Source organism: Acromyrmex echinatior, chromosome 11 (genome assembly GCF_024713525.1).
Source record: "Acromyrmex echinatior isolate Ae372 chromosome 11, ASM2471352v2, whole genome shotgun sequence".
NCBI classification, from domain to species: Eukaryota; Metazoa; Arthropoda; class Insecta; order Hymenoptera; family Formicidae; genus Acromyrmex; species Acromyrmex echinatior.
In genome coordinates this window covers 9,628,690-9,649,554 of record NC_141862.1, presented here as the reverse complement: position 1 = coordinate 9,649,554, position 20,865 = coordinate 9,628,690, and the positions used below count along the sequence as shown (strand labels likewise).

Below are 20,865 nucleotides of genomic sequence, written 5' to 3'. Positions count from 1 at the left end.
ATATATATATATTTACATTATTTTATAATATTAATATTATATAATTATGGGCTATTATAAATTTTACTTTAACAGAGATACAAAACATATAATTAAATTCTAACAAGTGTGATAAAACAATTTTGACATTTCTGTGTTATTATTGCGATATATTTGTTTTACAATACAAATTTAGGGGGACAATTTTTTTTTCTAAAAAAATTTGAATTAAAAATTTTTTTTTGTCACAAGATATTTTTCTATTCTATATGATTTCCGTATTTGTACGTCAGGGTGATCTTATTCCGTTTATGGAGACATCCATCATAATATACAATATTACAGACGCAATTTAAATCGCCGGAGACGAAACACTCGTAGGTCTAAAGCGTGCGACATTGCAAGTGACGTGATGTAGGTCAAATTTACTTCAGGATGGCATTTGCTGCGTACGAGTGACGATTACATCTCTGTGTGCATCTCTGGAAATAGGTCATTATTAAATGGGTCAGGGTCTCTCTCTCTTTCTCTCTTCATCCCTCTTTTCTCCCTCCTTCTGCTGCGAATAATCCCTCTTGCAAAGCTCGCTGCTTAGCGCTATTAAATGTACGATATTATTCCGTGTCCTTCACTCTCTTTTCACATATAATTAATTGTACAGAAAAAAATGAATCGCATTATATTTATTTATATATGTAAAGAAGTCGATTTTTTTAAATATAATATGACGCTGCAATTTGGATATTCTTGCGATTATCGACAATTCTGCTTCCGATATCCGGGTAAATACTTGAATTTATACGGACGAAATCGAGTTAAATGCGTAAAATACACTTAGAAGGACTTTTAAAGGGTTTAGAAGAGAATATCTAGATGTAGATCTAACTTCATTGTAACTTTCTTTCATTGTTTGTGTTACAGAAATTTTAAAGTAGAAAAAGCAGTAGAGAAAAAAGTAGAGAAAGAGGGAAGCAAGAAGAGGAAAGAAGGAGATAATTAATCTAATGTCAATTAATGTTGATCTTGTCTATGCAATTTAACTTTAAATTTTGCATTGCATCGAATTATTTTATTTTAGTAAACTTTGTTGTACATCGTATACAATTTATTATGAGATATTATATTTTTTAGATAATTTATTATAATTTATTATAATTTATTATAATTTATTATAATCTTTTAGATAATACAAAATTGAAGTTTCGCATGAAAAATTTAATTTTACGATGATTGACAAATTTCGATAATGATAATTGTTTAAATTTTATTTATATTAAATATTAAAATTAGATATTAAAATTTATTTATTGGTAAAATATTCGGAAGATTTTCGCAAGGTTTGTAATATTCTTGTTTTAAATCCGATAATATATAATTTCACCACACGCCTCACTAGTTAATCCAATGTAATACAAATGATAAACCCATCGAAGTTTCGGAGTAATCTCGAAGCGAAAACTTGAAATTTATTTAGCAGAAATTACAGTGCTTGTGAGTTCTCGCATGCCAAGATATTTGACCTATTTTCGTGAGCTTTGGCAGGATGTGTATCCTTTTTCCACCATTGGCAAAGACAGGCACTATATTGTGGCAAATCGACAGATATTGTTGCGGATATTTTTTATTGGTCCAAGAAACAATTGTTTCTTTTGGTGACATTTGTTCTGCTAACAGAGAAAATGCCTCTCTTTATATATATTTTCCGCGATACTTTTCACCTGAAGATTCTGACTTCGTTTTTGGAAATCTCTCGGAAATATCTCGTTTGTCGGAGAAAATCTCTTGTCGCTTTTCAAAACAATCCCGATTTACGAGCGATTAGCTGACTTCGTGCAATATATTTATATAAATATTCGCGAAAATATATCGTATTCGCAATGCGGTTTATATGTAGTTCAAAGAAACATTTTCTGGAACGATCTCGTTCGTGGGGTAGCGTTAAATATGTTCGCCCGAGATCTTAAAGTGAAGGCTGTTAAACATGAAATACATATCAATCTTCTGATTCTCTTCATTTTTAAAATCTGACGTTTTTAACATTTTTGCATTTTTTTATTCTTAATTTATTGAATTTTCCATTTTTAAACTCTATATATATTTATGCATTTATTTTCGATTTATATTTTTTTTCCAAAGTTTCAATATATTTAGACAAAGCTTCTATTTTTTATTGACAATACAATGTTTACTTTTATGACTGGAGCAATTCAGGCAATAAACAATTAAATTTTCAATCTGTTATTATTTATCATACATAAATTATTTATTATAATTAAGAGACACTCTTCTTATCAAGAAAATATCAAAAACTTTCGTATTTACTTAAATACTTGAATAAAGGAGCTCGAGAAACTTTTGCCAAATTAAACCGATTCAGATTTTGACAAATATGTATTATTTTTTTCGCATCCTATTAGGTAATTCTATTAAGAATAAAATTATGAATAATATTATTATTGGTAAAGCGTTATTTATTCAGATGTAGATTTTAGGCTAAGGATAACGGATTTTTCTTGCAGTACATGACAGAGAAGATGGGTGGAGCGGAGGGAACGAAGCTCGACGTTGATTTCGTGGATATGGAGAGGGTGAGTGGTGTATTTTCGTACGTCTCAAGTGAAAGGAACGTCTTTCACATTTTCGCACGATACCTTTGTGAGGACGTCAGGAAAGAGATGACTAGCGTGTTCTATCTACTGATATTATTACTGAATTTCAAAGATTTTCCCCAGTTTTTTTTTGATTCCTGAGGATCTTATCAATCTTTTTAAAAGTACTTTTATGACGCTCTTATTTGAAGCCAGAAGTTGCGAGATTGACTGTGTTATAAAACGAAGTTCTGAAAAAACTTCTTACCGTTGGCTTCTTTCTTGAATACTTCGCTTTAACTTTGATATAACGTAGATAACGTGATACAATTTTTTTATCAAGAACTGTGTTTGCAAATTCCTTCTTTGCAATTGCTTTTAATTCTTTGGTTACTATTCTTTGTGTACATTCTTATATTATTGAAAAACTGATTTTAAAAATAGTAGTTTAGATATAAGATAGAATGTATAACACATATCTTTCAAAATAAATTAATATTTTTGAAATTTATGTGCTAAAAATTTATTATTAAATCTCACAGAGACATTATTTTGAAAATAACTTTTTAAACAAATTTTATTTTATTTTATTATTTATTTTATTTTATTATTTTATATGTTCACTTATAGAAATATCGATGAGTATATAATATCGTGAATAAAATTCCAAAGCTTTATAAAGAAATTCTTCACGTTCGAAATAAATTGACAAGAGACGAAGAGTTCACATAAATACATCATGTATCTATAGAAAACAGACGTCACGTATGAACTTGTGGAGGAGCTACAGATGAAGACGAAGGAGTTCCTTCAACCAAACCCGACAGCAAGAGCGAAGATGGCTGCAGTCAAAGGTATCAGCAAGCTCAGCGGTCAGGCAAAGGCGTCCACTTATCCTCAGCCGGAAGGTGTACTTGGCGATTGCATGCTCACTTATGGCAAGAAAATGGGCGAAGACAGCATTTTTGGTACATGCAATTTAAATCCGACGATTGCGTTGTTCTTGAGAAATTCGATCCTCCCTTCTTTGTCTTAAATATTCTTCGAAATAGGAATTGTGCTTTAAAATGATTTTTGCGATGATTATCATTATTTTTTATTCGTATTAAAATTGAAATTTTATTTCATATATTATTCAGAGATTTTATTTCCTTTTTCATGAAATTATTCTCTTTTACGCAACAATTTTTGTTAAGAGATAAGATATGATCGGGTAATTGTTTCAGATAATTGAGAAAAATTGCTTTACATGAGTTAGGTGTTTTTGTGTCGAAGTTTATTCTTACTATTAAAAAAAAACGAGAAATATCGAGGATCGATAGGTCGTATTATCTCACCTTATTTTCTACCCATTTTTATCAATCCTTGCAGCCCAGGCTCTCATTGAAATGGGCGAAGCTATGAAGCAGATGGCAGACGTGAAGTATTCTCTGGACGATAACATCAAGCAAAACTTCCTCGAACCGTTGCACCATCTGCAGATCAAAGATCTCAAAGAAGTGATGGTACGATTATTGGAAAAGTTGTGTATAGTCGCGCTCGACTGGGCGCTGTTTCTTCACAATCTTTACGCGTTCGATCTCCTCTGATTTGTTGATTTCAGCACCATCGGAAGAAACTGCAAGGCCGTAGACTGGACTTCGATTGCAAGCGAAGACGCCAAGCAAAAGGTATGTTGAGGTTCCTCGCATGTTGCCCTTGCTTCTCGTCCTCTCGCGTTTCCGTACTCCTATTGATTTATTCAGCTGCGCGCGAGCGAACCGTCGTCGCGAGTGTCCTTGCACGAACACATCGACATCGCGATGCCCGTGGTTCGAAGAGTTGAAATAAAAACCTCGATAGAGCTATAACGCTAGTAATGAGACTGGGCGATTGCGTTTCCGACGCGGGGAGCGAAGTTAGAACCGCATGATTTTCGTGAAACGGCGGTGTCATAAAAGAAAACGCGAAAGGCGACATTATCGGGCTCTAATAGCGAAAGGTCTCAATTGCAAAAATTGTCACTGCTAAAGAGATAAAAGTGCTGTGATCGAGACGGAAATTATTTTCTTTCGATGGAGAAAAACTTGTACTTACAAAATCATCATTTTTGGAAAACTCAGAGAAAATGATGCGTCACTTTATGTAATAAAAAGCCAGCAGTCGCAGAAAAATGTTACTTTTGAGCAACGATGCTTTTTATATTTGTAATTCTTTTTTCTAGGAACTATGTACTTAAAAAAAATATGCATAAAAATAAAAGTTTAGAAGTTTTTGGAGTTTTTTTCTCATCTTTGTGAGTTATATTAAATATCTTTTTATATCTTGTACTGTGTAATTTTAATCTTGTGTCTGATATTTTGTTATTCTCACTTTTAATTTCAGTATTGTTTATTATTATGCTGAAAAACGATCCACTTTGGCGACTACATCGACTATATTGGTTTTACGCTTTCAAAATTTTTAAACAATTTCTATTTTGATTGTTTACTTATAATACTTTTTCAACGTAATAACACGTCTATTTTTAAGCTCTTTGCGAAAACAGCTTTATTTTCTATTGTCAGCATGTGTGTGAGAAAATAGAATTATGTTTCGTACATGATTCACTCCCTCAGAATAGGATTATCACAATAAAACCGTTGCATGAGTAGATGCAAATACAATTTTTTTGTAATAGAAAGAAGATCTTTTACTCGCATGCTGCGTTGCATGAGCACGATCGAATAGAATCACGAATCAGTGCTATAATGTGGACTCGAAAGTAGGGCGTGAGAAGAAGACTTTTCTTTAATGTGCGTTTTATACAAAAGAATTATTTTTCTCTGTTATGATTAGCTCGCTTACTGCATTACAGCCATTATTAAAGATACAAAAAAAAATGATATACAGTATTTTGACAAGGGAGTTCTTTGTGTACCGTTTACATAAATATGTGCAATATTTTTAAACTATTAATAAATAACTAAAATACTATATTAATTTACTATATTAATTATATAATATATTTGATAAGAATAACATATAATACAATAATAACCGTTAGATCTAAGTTTCTGTTAAAATTTAAAGAACTTGAGCGTAATATTCGCAAATTGCTTTGAATTTTTAATTTGAGAATAATTAATAGATAATTCGATTTAATAAATATTTTAATAAGAAAATATGAAATATGTATAACTCGAAATAAATTAGTATTAATATTTTTTATTATATGACAGAATTTTACATTCGATAATAATTTTTGTGAGTTTTATACATCTCACTTTTATGCTTTTCGAACTTGTTCGTACGTTTTCCGTCGCAATTCTTTTGTATTATTTGCCCCGAATGAATTTACTTTTCGCCTTTTGCTGATAATCAGTGTGCTCTGTCTGTTTTTCATTGGGCAATCACTTAATTATTAGCGACTGGAAAAAGATCCGTCAGTCCGCATTTTGGAAGTCCTGCGCGATTGGGCATCTCGTCGCCATATACTGGTATGACTTCCATTGTGTGCCTAGGAACTTATAATTTTGAAAATTTATTACATATTGTACTCTCATTGTTCATAAATTTCCTGAAAAATTTCCAAAAAAAATTTAAAAACTATCCTAAACTTGCGTAAAATCGAAAATTGAAATATTTTTGGACTTTTCACACAAATATTCTTGAAAGATATATTTTTAAATATCCTCTAAAAACTTCCTAATTAGATTAAATATATTTTTATTAGATGTCTTTAAATATGCTAAAATTTAAACTATTATGCCGCTTTATGCGTTGTTGCTAGTTTTACAAATTAGAAAAGATAATTTTATTAAAATCACGACATTTAAACACGCTTCTTTGTGACGTCAAAATACACTTGCGCGCTCGTAAAACGAATTGCGCTTTTTTGTATTCGTTATACTATAAGTGTTTAGATTTAGGAAATGAAGCAACCCAGTAGTGCAACCTTTTTAATTTCGTTGGCGGGGCAACCGTTTGCGAACAGGTTCTCACGTTTCAGACGACGAGATTCGTCAAGCTGAAGAGAAGTTCGAGGAGAGTCTCCATTTGGCACAGATGGGCATGTTCAATTTGCTGGCGAACGACGTGAGTTGTCGTCATTAGTCTGAAATGTTGTGTGATGCGCACATGTCGAGATTCTTATGACGTTCTTTTGCAGGTCGAACAAGTAGCACAATTGGCAACTTTCAGCGAGGCTCTTCTTGAATATCATCAACAATGCACTGAAGTCCTCAAGGGATTGACGGAAACACTCTTGGAAAAGTATGTCTGATTGTATCCAAGTTGTTAGAAAAATCAATACGAAATCCATTTTCATAATTTAAAAAAAAAATTTGTATTAAAAATATACTTATATTTTTAAAAATAATATATATCTATATTTATTTTATTTTGTCTTATGAATATCGCTATAAATTATAATATTTGCTTTATAAAATGCAGCTATTATCTTTCTTTTTATAACTAGATAAATAAATATACTAAAAATTGTGAAAGAGCTGAAAAATAAGAGTCAGCGCAGTATGATGTGCGCAAGTTTATGTTCAATAAAATATTTTAATATATTTGAAATTATTATTACTAATAAATTATTCATATATTTCGGCTCAACTTAGAATCATTTTCAGCGAAGAAAAAATATATAGCCTCACGCTATATACGTACCAATCGAACTATGAAATGGAGTTATTTTAGATTTTTGAATTATTTTGGAGTTATTTTAGATTTTTAGAACTAAAAAGTTGTGTGCCAAATAATATAACTTTTAATTTTGGAACTCTAAGAGTGACTTCATTTCAGTTTTCTTAATGTAGGATCACATATTTTTTCTTTGCTAAAAATGACTCCAAGTTGAGCCAAAATGTACGAACGATTTATTAAGTGATATAACTTCAAATATATTTTATTAAACATAAACTTGCGCATCACGCTGATTCTCATATTATTCCACAATTTGTAATATATTATTTTCTCTAAGTTCTATTTACCTTTATTTAATAAATAAATCTTTTACATAAGAGAAGCTAAAGATATTCGTTTTTGCGTCTGTGTGACATGTTGAATGACTGTAACATTTTCTCGGATATGACAATGTCTACGGATAAATGTTTTGCTCTTTAGGAAAGAAGAGGCCGTACACAGACCAAAGATGGAATTTGTGCCGAAGACACTGGCGGATCTGCACGTGGATAGTGGATTGCCGACATCGGACCATATGAACGGTGGGAACTTCTCTCTTCACGGTAAAACACATTTCACAAATACTCCACTACACTACGCGACGACACTCGGGTGGTCTGGCTGTTTAACTGTTTCTTGTTTTTTTTCCTTATTCTCTTTCTGTCATGCCAGGGGGGTATTTACGTTCTACATTGACTAATATATATTGCATTCTCCTGTCTCTCTCTGTATGGAACGCCTTCCGGTAAAATATTTGGCGAGATGTGTCTAATATTCTGTGTTTTTTTTGCGCACGTGTACAAACTTCGCACTTGTCAAAACTGAACAGAACGAGTCACTGAATTTTAATCTCCTGAAATAAATTCCTTTACAATATAAATAAAATATTGTTTTTCCATTATCTTTTATAAATTAAATATTTGAACTGAGATGGAAACTTTAATTGAACTGTTGACTTGATGCGAGCTGCAATTAAAAAAAAAGAAAACATAAATTTGTTTACATTTATCGATACATTTTAAAATGAACGAGTAAATGAGATTGGGAAAAATAAAACACGGATTTAAGAATTACAATTTAAATCAAGTTTACTTGAGAAGAGTTAATGGAACGATGTTCGATTAGTTCTCGTAAGATAATCTTCGGATCTGCTAAGCGGACGTTCATTGTTTTATCTATCTATCAATTACGTGTATCGGATGTTCCCTTAAGGATAATCCCTTAAGGATCAATCTTTGTGATTACGCGCAAAATACGTGCACACGATACACACGCTCATTCTCGCCACACTATTACATCCTATTTTTCTTCCGATTGTGCTGTGTGTATAATGTGGCATACCTGTCTGTCCTTCTGACACAATGTAGGGGCAAGTCGGGCCGGCTCTCCGATTCATGCGGACGGGAAGCGCTCGCAGCTCGAGCTATTTCCGGCCGGAAACCCGCCACAATCTACTAATGGTAAACTTTGCATGGGGGTTTCCTCGTCTCTCTGTCCAGCAAACAAATGAATTCCTTTTTGAATCGTTCGATGGCGGTTGCACCAACTGTTGCGCCAATAAGGATGCCAATAAGGATAATTATCTAAAGTTTCTCACTCTATCTAGTAATGATTCAGAAACGGATATCGAATCTTACATCATTATTAGTAATCGAAGCTGTTGGTGCGACTGATCCTGCGCAATTCTCTATCATTTTTCTTTCGATGGGATTCTCTATCGCTTTCTCGTATAATGACGCTGATGACTGATCGCCATGCACGTTTATTTAGATAATGTTTTGCCACTCTATGCTGTAGAAGAGGGTTGTATTGAATATATTTTAAGTAAAATTGAATGAAATTCAAATTAGTAGAGTAAGAAGGAATATAGTGATTTTTATAAATCTTACTAATTGTAAATTAAAAGCAGATATAATATATTTGGATTTACATTTTAGTCCAAAAGTTGCAGCAATTTTTTTTAAATGAGAACGTAATCTTTCTCATATTTTAACTGGATAATTTTTTTCAGTCTAGAATAAATTTTTTCATCATGTGAAAATCATGTTTTTTTATAATGTTTTTAGATTTACCAATAATATTTTACCGAAATTGAGATAACTGTCCTTCTTGCTGTAAAAATTTTAGTTAGCTCACACAGCTCCCATCGACAAGTAAACATATTAATTTCAGAAGCTTACTTTTATTCTCGAATATTTTCGGCGATGTTATTTTACTTTCGCATTTAGAAAGAAATCGACATTACACACCGCTGCTTTGTGCGACACGATTTTTCCGCGCAAGATGGTTCACGACTACCAAGGCAGATTGTTAAATGTGTAGTTTGTGAACGTATATGCGATGCGACCTGCAGTCACACTATGACGTGTTTTTTTACGTCATATTAGCGAAGTTTTTAGTAGTTTAGCACACTCGTGCCGACTATTTTCAGCTTCACCCTTGCCCTCGCCGAGCAAATCACCAGCGAGAACGCCGATGACACAGAGAACGCCGTGCTGCACAGCTCTGTACGACTTCGAGCCCGAGAATCCTGGGGAACTTGGATTTAAGGTAAATTTACGATATTATTCGCCAAGAATTTAAGCAATATAGTTTAAAATATGTATAGAGAATGTTATATAAAAAATATATTATATTCTACAGAAAAATACGTTATATAAGGATGCCCTATTATTTTTTAAAATCTTTTTTTTAGATTGATTTTAAATGAAGAGTGAAATTCATAATATATAAGATCCGGATCTTGTATATTATGAACTCGATTCCATGTTTTGTTTATTGTAATATCTTACAATAAAGTTTGTAATCTCTTTAATTATACAGAACCTTTATAATTTTTTTCTATCTTTCTTAATTCTTAATACATATAATGGGTCATTTGTATCCTGTACATTTCTTTTTTTAAAAAAAAACTGGAAGCACTTGATTAAATAATTTTTTATCCTTTTCTATGAATACATAATCTTATTTAAATATTTTTTTAACATGTCAAAGTATATATAAGAATTAATTATTTTCATATTTGTAAAAGTGAAAATTAATCCAGACACGAACGATTCATCGATTTCATCTTCTTTGCAGGAAAACGACACGATCACCTTGACCCAGAAGATCGACGAGAATTGGTTTGAGGGCAGTCTGGACGGTCGCACCGGTTACTTCCCTGTGACCTACGTGCAGGTCGTAGTGCCATTACCCTAAGAGGACGCCGCGCAACTCGAAGCCAAAGACCCAGCGTATTCGTTCACTAGCGTCTACCATTACAGGATTACTCTGCTCTCCAGCTAGCCTAAAACCTAGACGACCTTTCGACGACCTATCTTTATCTATCTATTGTCACTTACGTTGCGATTTCCAGCTTACGTCCAAGACACGATCCCGAGTTTCTCTAGACTTTTCTCCCCGCCCTCTACACACAGAGATCCCTTTCCCCCTCCCCGCAGACCCAAGAATAGACCTCTGTTACGCATGTTAATGTACATATATAATGTTATAGTGTATTTTATCGACGTAAGGACCTTCGCGCGCGCAGATATACACACATATACACAAATGCATACCCAGGAAGTACGTGCATAGATGCATATAGACGTATTATACATATACAGATACAAAACACACGTAAATACCCATATTAATACGCACATACACACACACACACACACACACACACGCACGCAGGCCGCACGCACGCACGCACGCATATACAGACATCAAAGTACCTACGATAGCAGTTCACTGTCAAGGGCGGCTCTCTCCTCATCTCTACTTTTCTACATTTTATCTTCCGTCTCGTCGAGATGCTTTCGGGATATTTTCAATACAGTTCGAGTGCACAAAGGAAGAAAATCGAGCCTAGCGTGAATCGATTTATGGCGGAGCGCGAATTTTCCGATAGTTCCCTCTGGCATTTAATTAATTTTGCCACCGAAAGTGTCGTGTCGTTCCGATAACGAACCGATAACTCGGCACTCGTTTGCTCTGTTGCAAGCTATACGTCGCTTGAATATTACGTATCGCTTGTGGATTTTAGACGGGATGAGTTTACTCCAGTCGATTGAATTCGTCGTTAAGGTAAGTGGAAGCTTTTAACTGTAGCATTCATTGTTGAGATTAGTGTTAATTCTGATTAAATCTCTTCTCTTAATATTATATTATTAATATTGGTATCAATTTGTATTATTAATATTAATATCATTAATATAATTAATAGTATTAAAGCGAGAACAGTTGGAATTATTAATCAGCATTAAATAATTCAGTAAAATGTTAGTTCAATTTAGTAAAGAAGTCATTAGCTTCCAATACAAAAGACATTATTAAATAATCTTAAGATTCTTCTTTGACCGTTGCATTTTTAATTGTTACGTATTTAATTGTTAAGAGCGAATTTTAATTCGGCTGGAGCAATCTTACTTCTATTCGCTCATTCTCCTTTCGCAAAGGATTCTCGGCTACGAAATCGCGTAAGTTTCTTTATGACTCTCATTTATCATGTTGATTAAGCGCACGGCTTTCCTTGCGAGAGTTTGATCATTCAATCGCGGCACGTGTTTTGGCGTTGGTCCGCGCGGCGCAACAAACTCGTTACTCGTGTAATGTACTCATATAATAATAATGTTATTGCAATTCGTGTTTCCATTCCTCAGTCGACTGACCGTTCTTTCGGCTGCTTATCATTCATTCTTCGTTCTCTTCGTTTTTCTTCTTTTTTTATATTAATTGCTAGACGACACTAGCTAGAAGTTAGGATTTACTTTAAGCGAACCTCGAAATGGCGGCAAATCTCTTCCACGAAGTCATTATCTGTGATTATTATAAATATTGCTGGCATTGATTGCGTTTGACAGTGACGATCTAATTCCGTTGTCAGAAACACCCTTCGGGTCGATATTGATGCTGAAACGAAACTTATAATAGAAAATCGGTTTTGTTGAGAACGTTGTTTAGTCACAATTACCTTTTGGCGTGACTATACTACTGTACTTCAGATTTATTTTTAGTTCACGCAAAAAGATACTTGATAGAGTTATTGAATTTAACTGTGGCGGTTTTCGGGGGGGGGGGGGAGATTATTTCTATGCCAGAGATCAATGCTGTTTTAAAACTATGTGGATAGTAATAAATGGTGGAAAATAATATAATTTTTAATTGTTATTTATAATTTTTAAATTTTTAAAAATCGAATTTTGAGTACATCCGAAACTTTTCCGATAGCCTTTACGATATCTTTTACATAATTCGTTTATTGATTATGCAGAATGTAAATATTGTTTGTATGCTTTGGATACGTTTGGAAAACGGCCAGAGACCAATAGTTATTAATTATTAATTTTCGATGTAGTAGCGCAAGAGTAAAATGAGAATGAGGAGTAACAACAGACTTCCTGATTAATCCAGAATGTTTATACATTAAGTAACATAAATATCTTACGCGAACGTCCGGCAACGATTTTATTCTTTCGCAGCATCCAGAAATCAGGTTTCCTTTCTCCTCTTTTTGACTTTGTATGAGGGTTCAACCGCCAGAACAATGAAAGTAATTAAGGAACTTGGTTATTTGTTGCCACGTGGATTTTAGATAAATCTTCGAGCGAGATATCTGCTAAGCATAATGTAATGACACTAGAGTATATTACTTACACGTATACATATTGTCGATAAAGGCGACGGCGAAACCTGACCGCGTTATATATTCATTATCATTGTCCATATATTTTATTGTCATTATTATATCATTGTAATCGCCGCAATGGCAAAAATGTTCTTGATTACATATACATTGAATTCAGAACGGGATTCTATTAAATCGATTTCGACTCGGGACATTTTCCGAATTGAGTGTGCTGTTAATAGGATAAGACAGATATACAAAAGACACATAGAATATAATCTGATTTCATAGCTTTCAACTTTTCCAAGTTAATTTGTGCCGTTCATCAAATTATTTTCTGAGCGGTAACATAAGATTCTCTAGATAGTGCATAGAGCTAAAGAATTTTTAAGAAAGTTATAGAATTTTCGTACGTAGTGTAGCGCGATGTAAAGACAGATGGCTTAATATAGTGATAATCTCTTATATTCCGTTGGAAATTAGAATACCTATGATATACAAATATTAAAGTCACATAGCTGTAGTAAAAATACAGTCAAATCGGAGAATGTTCTTTGTCCCGCAGAGCGATATGCCGATAACGAAGGCACGTACGTTCATGATTAATATTAACTAAAGTTTATGATCGCTATACCGATTAACATACCACCGATGTTATCACTTGCTGCTGTCACCGTCGCCGGTTAAGTCCTTACTTCAGACAGGTGACAAGTAGTAAACGGAAGACAAGTCATGAAACGTGGAAAAAAAAGGCCGCATGCAAATTTCACCGATCCTATAATCGCTGTGAGATAAAAACGAAATCCTTTTCGGAACTCGAGGTGTTATCGATGTTGTGCAATATTAAGAGTTTAACATCACGGTGTTTAGCCGGTGGGGGCCATCGTTGGATCAGTGTTTCTCAAACCATGAAGATTTACGTGAGAACGGTGGGAGGGGTGATAAAAAATGGAGCGAAAGTGAAGGACGAATTGTTTTGAATTGGACTAATAACTACTTTTTCTAATTAACGGATATGAAAGGTGGAATCCAAAAATACCAGAAATTTATTGCTTATGTGTAAAGACGCACCATGTCAATGTTTCCGATCACTTTCGTTCCAGTCTCGTCCGACGTGAAGTGAAAAATTCAAACGGACATGAACATCGGATTTTCACTTTCGGTTATTCGCATAGTATATTTTGTGCGTTACTGTGGTGAAATTACTTTTTGGTATCTTAACAATTTTCGAGAAATTAAATCTAAATTAGGTACGGACGAATATAGTATAGTATGAAATTATCTGCACAAATTAATTATCTGAGCTGAATTAATAATTGCATAATTGTTAATAATACATAATAACGTTAACATAGACAACGATAGTTGAAATAAAAAATTTAATTTAATTGTTACCTTGTAGATACAATAGATAATAATAACATTTAATTTTTAATAAATTTTACATTATATACAAAAATTAATAAAAAAAGAAGATTAAAAAATTATTTATTAATTTTCGATGCGAGTAACCGAAGATTGAAAGAAGCGACTTCGACCCCTCACAGCTTGTTCGTAATGGGATCACGCTTTTTGTCTATATATATAGTGGAAGACTGGTGAAGCTTTGTCAATTAGAATGATAGCAATAAAACGCTGATTATTTCGAGTAGAAAATTAGGAGCGGATGATGATTATTTAGGATTCGAAACTAATCATTTCTAGGTCCCCTAGTGAGCAACGGAAATTGAGGAAAGAAATCATTAAAGTATTCTTATTCTAGGCAAACCTTCTATCGCTATCAAAATGTATAGACATATATTAGTGATCTTCGAAAACCTAAGTTTTAATAGGTTAATGTAATTTAATTAATTTTAATTATTTAATGTAATTTTAATAAATTTTAGTAAATGATGAGATAATGTTTTAATAAGAAAAATGATAGATATATATTAAAAAATTTTAATTTGAATTAAATCTCTTAAAACAGCGTCTTAATTGAAGAATTAGTTTTGCACAAACGTGTAAAGTAGAATGTTGAGAGTAGCAGTATTTTTGTGATGTTATGTATTTAAAAAACAAATATTTAGGAACGAATATTTAAAAATTAAGTTATGGGGATTGCTTGATTAGTAGGATCCGAGCATAAATATTATCGCTGCCCATATCCGTTCCTGATCGAGAATTCTCCGATCGGAAGAGGGAAGAAATAAATTTGAGAAACACTGCATGGGGGAAGAAGAGAGAAATATACATACATATGCTATTATTACTTGTGTGGAAAGAAATTTATATTGCTGCGTGATATACTATGTTAATTTATATATATCGCGTCGGTCCGCGTTTTTGTGTTCGATTGTTCGTGGACCGGTTCGCGCAATTTGGCATGGCAGATAAAAAAGAACGGGAATAAGAAGAAACTTGAGAAAGGCAACGAGATTGGCGCGATCGCGAGAGAGAATGAACTTAACGATAAATACTAAAATTGGTATCTTATTCTATAAATGTTGGCTATTGTTAAATGTTGAATATTGTTCAGCGACAAGTTCGCATGTCTTCGCACGAGGAACACGTGTTTTTATTACTAAACATTTTTATTTTTTAATATTTGAAGCTCTTCATGATCTGAAGATATTCATAATTTCGACAGAGTATTTCAATCGCCCCATATTAAACAGTGAATCTTTAATATAGCCTACTAAGTCAACTTTTATCAAGATTTTATGAGACTTTAAAATATTTGAGACATCTTTAGCGATATTTTATAAAATAAAAAAAAAATGTTATTTTAATATAATAATTCTAGATAGAACCTCCACTTATGTATCTTGGAAGTAATAGATAATTATTTTAATTTAACTTTATGCGATTTACTGCATTTTATTAATTGTATTCGAACATATGTTTAATTGTATTTAAAGGAAGATAAAAACAAATAGATACTTTTTTTCATATATATATATATATAAAGATTTTTTTTTTATATAAACGCGTGCTTCTCGGGCGAGCGTGACGAGCTTTCCGCGTTCTAATTGTAATTTTAATCTATTTGGGGATCGAGTAGACGCGCCGGATCTATCGATCCCTGCAAAAAGAAATCACTGAGCATCCTTGGTCACGCGGAGAAAGCTTCTGATGTTTCCCCTTTCTTATCCACTTTTCCTCTCAAAATTTCCTTCTTGCTCTTTATCTTTCCTTCTTTCCCTTCCTCGCATTCTCCTTTCAACGTAAATGTTTCTCCGACTTCCTGTATGTATGCGTGTGAAATCGGTACGAATCTCGTGTTTCTTGACTGTTCTGGGCCCACTTATATTTTGTAAGCGCCAGAAAATCCGGGATTGATGGGAGACACGAGATGCGTTGCGCGCGTTATTAAAAAAAAAAAAAAAAAATCGGTGCCCTCGACAATATCCTGCCCTCCCCGGACGCACCCCCGCCCCGAGCCGTTTCCCGTTTGATCCCCATTTTGACGAAGTGCGAAGGGGGCGACCAGTGGATGCAACACAGTGATACTTTCAGACAATACATTACGATTAATTACACTTGTATTGGTAATAAATTTAATCTACTACGATTATATTGAACTCGATTAAAGAGAAATATACGATATATATATATTCGATTTCGGTCAATGCTAAATGATTATTATAATACTAATTGAGAAATAAAGTGTGCTCTATGTCACAACGTGGATTTTATTCTGCACTTCAAATATTTTGTTTCCGTACTTGTCTTTATACAATTACATTAATTATGTATTAATGTTATTAAATTATCTCCTATATTCCTTCTATTCATTAGATACTTAATTCAGTTATTTGCAATGATTACTTCAAATAATGTAATTATTTTAATAATAATTATTCATAATTTTGATTACAATTCAACAGAAATTTAAATGATTCAATTAATCTTGAGTTCCGTTCTCTTACATTTATAAGATAATATTTTAATTATTAAAATAGGATTAATTGGATTACTGAACTATAGTGAGAGTTGTTAATTTTTTAATTGTACTCAATAATTCTACGTATATTATACATTTTAACAAATTTCTTTTTTCTTCTCTCTTTTTTTAAAACATATTTTAGTTTTTATGAATTAAAATTAAATCTTGAGTTCCGTTCTCTTACATTTATAAGATAATATTTTAATTATTAAAATAGGATTAATTGGATTACTGAACTATAGTGAGATTTGTTAATTTTTTAATTGTACTCAATAATTCTACGTATATTATACATTTTAACAAATTTCTTTTTTCTTCTCTCTTTTTTTTAAACATATTTTAGTTTTTATGAATTAAAATTAAATCTTGAGTTCCGTTCTCTTACATTTATAAGATAATATTTTAATTATTAAAATAGGATTAATTGGATTACTGAACTATAGTGAGATTTGTTAATTTTTTAATTGTACTCAATAATTCTACGTATATTATACATTTTAACAAATTTCTTTTTTCTTCTCTCTTTTTTTAAAACATATTTTAGTTTTTATGTAGAAATTATGAGCAAAAAAGGAATTTGGATAAGAGAAAAAAAAAAAAAGATTGAGTGGCCGACAAGGCGCGCAACGCCTCAGATCATTTGCAGAGTTAACCAACCCTGTGACATGATTTACCGGGGGATACGTACAGCAGGGTATGGGTACACCGTATCCATAATGCATGTGTGTCTTCCCTTCTGTGGACATAATTGTATGCGATATTACCCGGGGGAGCGCGACTTCTCTTCTCGGCGGCCGCGGTAACAAGGCATACCATCATCATTCCGGGGGGGGTTAGAACCGACCCTATCGTAAAAGGCCACCCCCTCGCGGTCCGACGGCCACGTGGTATCGCGGGGATCCACGAGATCGAGCCCAGGTCGCCTCTTTGGTCTGCCTCTTCTCCCATCGGGTGGTGATTGTCGCTCGTCGGCGAAATATCGCCTTTTGATGCCCAATTACAGAGGCGCCGCTTCTTTATACGTTTCCTCCTTCACAGCCGAGACCTGGACGCTTACCACAGAAAGCTTAAATCGACATCCCTCGAGAGACTGGCTCGATTTTATACAGACGTGCATGGCTGTATTATAAAAATGATCGTATACTGGAAATATATGAAGTCTCCAACTGATTTAGAAAAAAGAGAAATGTTAAAAGACCATGTGCTACTGTGATTGATATAATTTTTTTGCAACAAGAGAGAAAGAGAGCCTGAAAAGAGAAAGAGAGAGAGAGAGAGGAAAATTGGTAATTCACTATACGTCGAAAATCTCTTAGTTTTATTAATTGATAGATTTATTAATTGATAAAGAAATTTATTAAGTTTTGCTAAAAGCGAGAGTGAGAATTTCTAGTCAAGAAGGGAGTTGTTTAACCAGCGCGGAATTGCGATTTCTAATCAAACTGTTTTTCTTTCTAAGAAAGCGAGGGTGATGCCGGGCGAATAATTTTTGGTTGAGCGAAATGAGAAGAGGTCGAATTACTTTCCACGAGGTCATGCAAGCCGCTTTCTTGAAATAGACGGGGGTGGAACTGTTTTTATTAACGTACGAGAGAGGGGACACGTAAGCGGCTTACGTCCTGCAATTAAAATATTTCTTTAAATACTCGCCGCCCCGACGTCCCTATTGTGGGCGATTGAAGCGGGTATTTAAATCGCGGCTCGTTATATGCGACCTTTGCGCGAGATGGAAGCTCACGTAAGTGGCGCGAAACGAATCGATTCGCGATACCATCGTCGATTTCTTTCTCAAATCCTAATTTACGTTCTTCCCCCAGGGGAATTTTTTCCTCTTTGAAAATGTAGCGGTTGATTCGCGCAGGATCTCTGTTTCAATGTAATTTACGGCGAAATACATTTAAATAAATTAGAAAATAAATTAAGCTGTATAAACAGAATTACGAAAGTAAAAAGATGTTACACATTTTTTAACGTTTTATTATGACGATTAGATCTCATTACATCTTTCATTTCAACATCTGAACGCCGAGTAGTTTGACTTACCACAATTTTGTTCTGTTCTTTTTTTTTTTTTTTTTTTTTTTTGGATGTATATCTCCTTTTTTTCCAGGCAATTGTACGCAGCCATGAGAGCGTTTACGTGCACGATTGTGAAGAGAATCTTCTCTCGTTTCCTTACAAATTCTTCCAGTTATAGGGTTGGTTGGCTTCGCGAAACGGAGCCGATTTCGGCGAGGCGCGCGCGGACGGGATATATCCTCCGGTATCGTCGAGACGTGACGTACTTACGGGAAAAAAAATCGGCGCAACGAGAAGAATCTTCCGCTCGTACTTGCAGATTCCTCCTGGGAGACGACTCGCGAGGCTACATTCGCGAAGCCAATTTGCCGGAACATTAGACGCAGACGATGCTTTTCCGGACGTCTATTATTGACACTCTCTTGTCATGATCCATTCAGTAACGATATTACACAGAATCCGCATTGAAACTTTAATCTTTTCTTTCTTATAGGAGACAAATTTCTTTCACTTTTCCTTAGCTACACTTAAAACTAAATATCAAGAGAAATACAGAGAGAGAAAGAGAGAGAGAACAGAAAAAATTAAATATAATATTATAGTTACAAATCTGGTTGTGATGATAGATTTTTTAAACATTTGGCCAATATATGCGCTGAATTTTTTATTTTCTTTCATATTCATAATTAATGATGAAAATAATAAATGTTATTTAAGATTTTCTTATCTCATAAATATATAAATAAATATTAACAATTTTAAGAAGAGCCCGACAATTCTTTTTTTGTAATAACTGATTGTATTTTCTTACTACAACATCGCAGAAAGATTATATCTGGATATGTATTCTATCAATTGTACATTTCAGAGTAACCTTTGTGCTTACTACTTTCAAGAGCGTTGCGTAAGTACCATGTGTGGTCCAGATCCGGAATTCTGCTGACGACCGTCCGGGGACCGCAGCAGGGCTGTATCAGTTAAGGGTTTTTGCTCACTGAAGCGTCCTTACGTACCACGAAGCTCGGGAGGACTCCCCAAGGATTTTGCACAGGCCGGGATATAAGCGACGGCCAAGATTACACCGTACGTCCTGCAACGCGGCTGTTCCTTCCATAATTGAAAAAGATTTGTTTCTTACGGGGAAACGGTCGGAGCGTGGCTCTTCTGGTAATATATCGGTGGTTTTAATGCAATAACGAGCGTCACTAAAAGTGAATAAGGAGTATCGTGCGAAAGAAGCATTGATGAAATCATATCTTTTACTTTGAAAGGAATTACGTCGAGTTTGATGTACAATAACTCACAAGACTGATCAACTAATGTTATAAGAATATCTGTTGAAAATTTAGACAAAAATAACTGTAGTAAGTTCAAAGATATTTATCTTATATGATTTTGAATAGCTATTTTCGTTGATTGTCTTCTCCGAATTAATTAGATAATTGTTACTCGATCAGTTTCGTAAGTCTGTGTTGACATTTTAGTTACAATTTGAATGGATTGATTACATTTTTTTGTTATTATCATTTGATTTTTATGAGAATAGTATTGTTGAGGAAATTAGTTCTAATTATTGAGGGTGTTGTTGGGGAAATTAATTTTAATTAAGAAAAATCTGAAATGAAATAATATTACAGACAGAATAATTGTTATTTGATATTAGATTCGTGGGTTACTGCGTTGACATTTCAACTGCAATTTGAATAGATTGTTTTGCAAGGAATTCAATTTTTATGAAGAAAATATTATTTAGGAAATTGTTTCTTAATTAAAGAAAAATCTGATAGATTAATATCATAAACAGAATAATTATTATTTGATCAGTTTCTTGAGTCACTGTATATCGCATTGATGTTTCAGCTGCACACTTGAATAAACTGTTTAAATACTTTTTGAAAAGAGCTATCATCATTCAATTTTTATGGAGAGAAATTATTGGGAACTGTCCTTAATTAAAGAAAATCTAGTAAAATAATATACAAACAGCAGAATTATATCGCAAATCAAATAGGAGTTATGCAATGATATTATACATGACACAGATTATGATTATTTACTGGTGGAGCAAAAGTAATTGCGTCATGAAG

At 33.4% G+C, this 20,865-nt stretch overlaps 1 protein-coding gene across 9 annotated transcripts in view; it reads left to right on the top strand.

Moving 5' to 3' along the window:
• Nucleotides 1–16,497, top strand: part of EndoA (SH3 domain containing GRB2 like, endophilin-A) — a 37,703-nt gene extending 21,206 nt beyond the window's left edge. For 2 of the 9 annotated variants that reach the window (XM_011060275.2, XM_011060274.2), the window contains exons 3-13: nt 2,499–2,567; nt 3,319–3,535; nt 3,939–4,072; nt 4,171–4,237; nt 5,954–6,025; nt 6,523–6,623; nt 6,697–6,800; nt 7,659–7,780; nt 8,585–8,677; nt 9,649–9,767; nt 10,299–16,497. In XM_011060275.2, coding sequence (XP_011058577.1) covers nt 2,499–2,567; nt 3,319–3,535; nt 3,939–4,072; nt 4,171–4,237; nt 5,954–6,025; nt 6,523–6,623; nt 6,697–6,800; nt 7,659–7,780; nt 8,585–8,677; nt 9,649–9,767; nt 10,299–10,418 — 1,218 coding nt within the window. In that variant the 3' untranslated portion in view covers nt 10,419–16,497. Of the gene's footprint in view, nt 1–2,498; nt 2,568–3,318; nt 3,536–3,938; nt 4,073–4,170; nt 4,238–5,953; nt 6,026–6,522; nt 6,624–6,696; nt 6,801–7,658; nt 8,212–8,584; nt 8,678–9,648; nt 9,768–10,298 lie in introns of those variants that run through there. The other 7 variants (XM_011060276.2, XM_011060277.2, XM_011060279.2 and 4 more) reach the window with 7 other exon arrangements.
• The last annotated feature ends 4,368 nt before the right edge of the window (nt 16,498–20,865 follow it).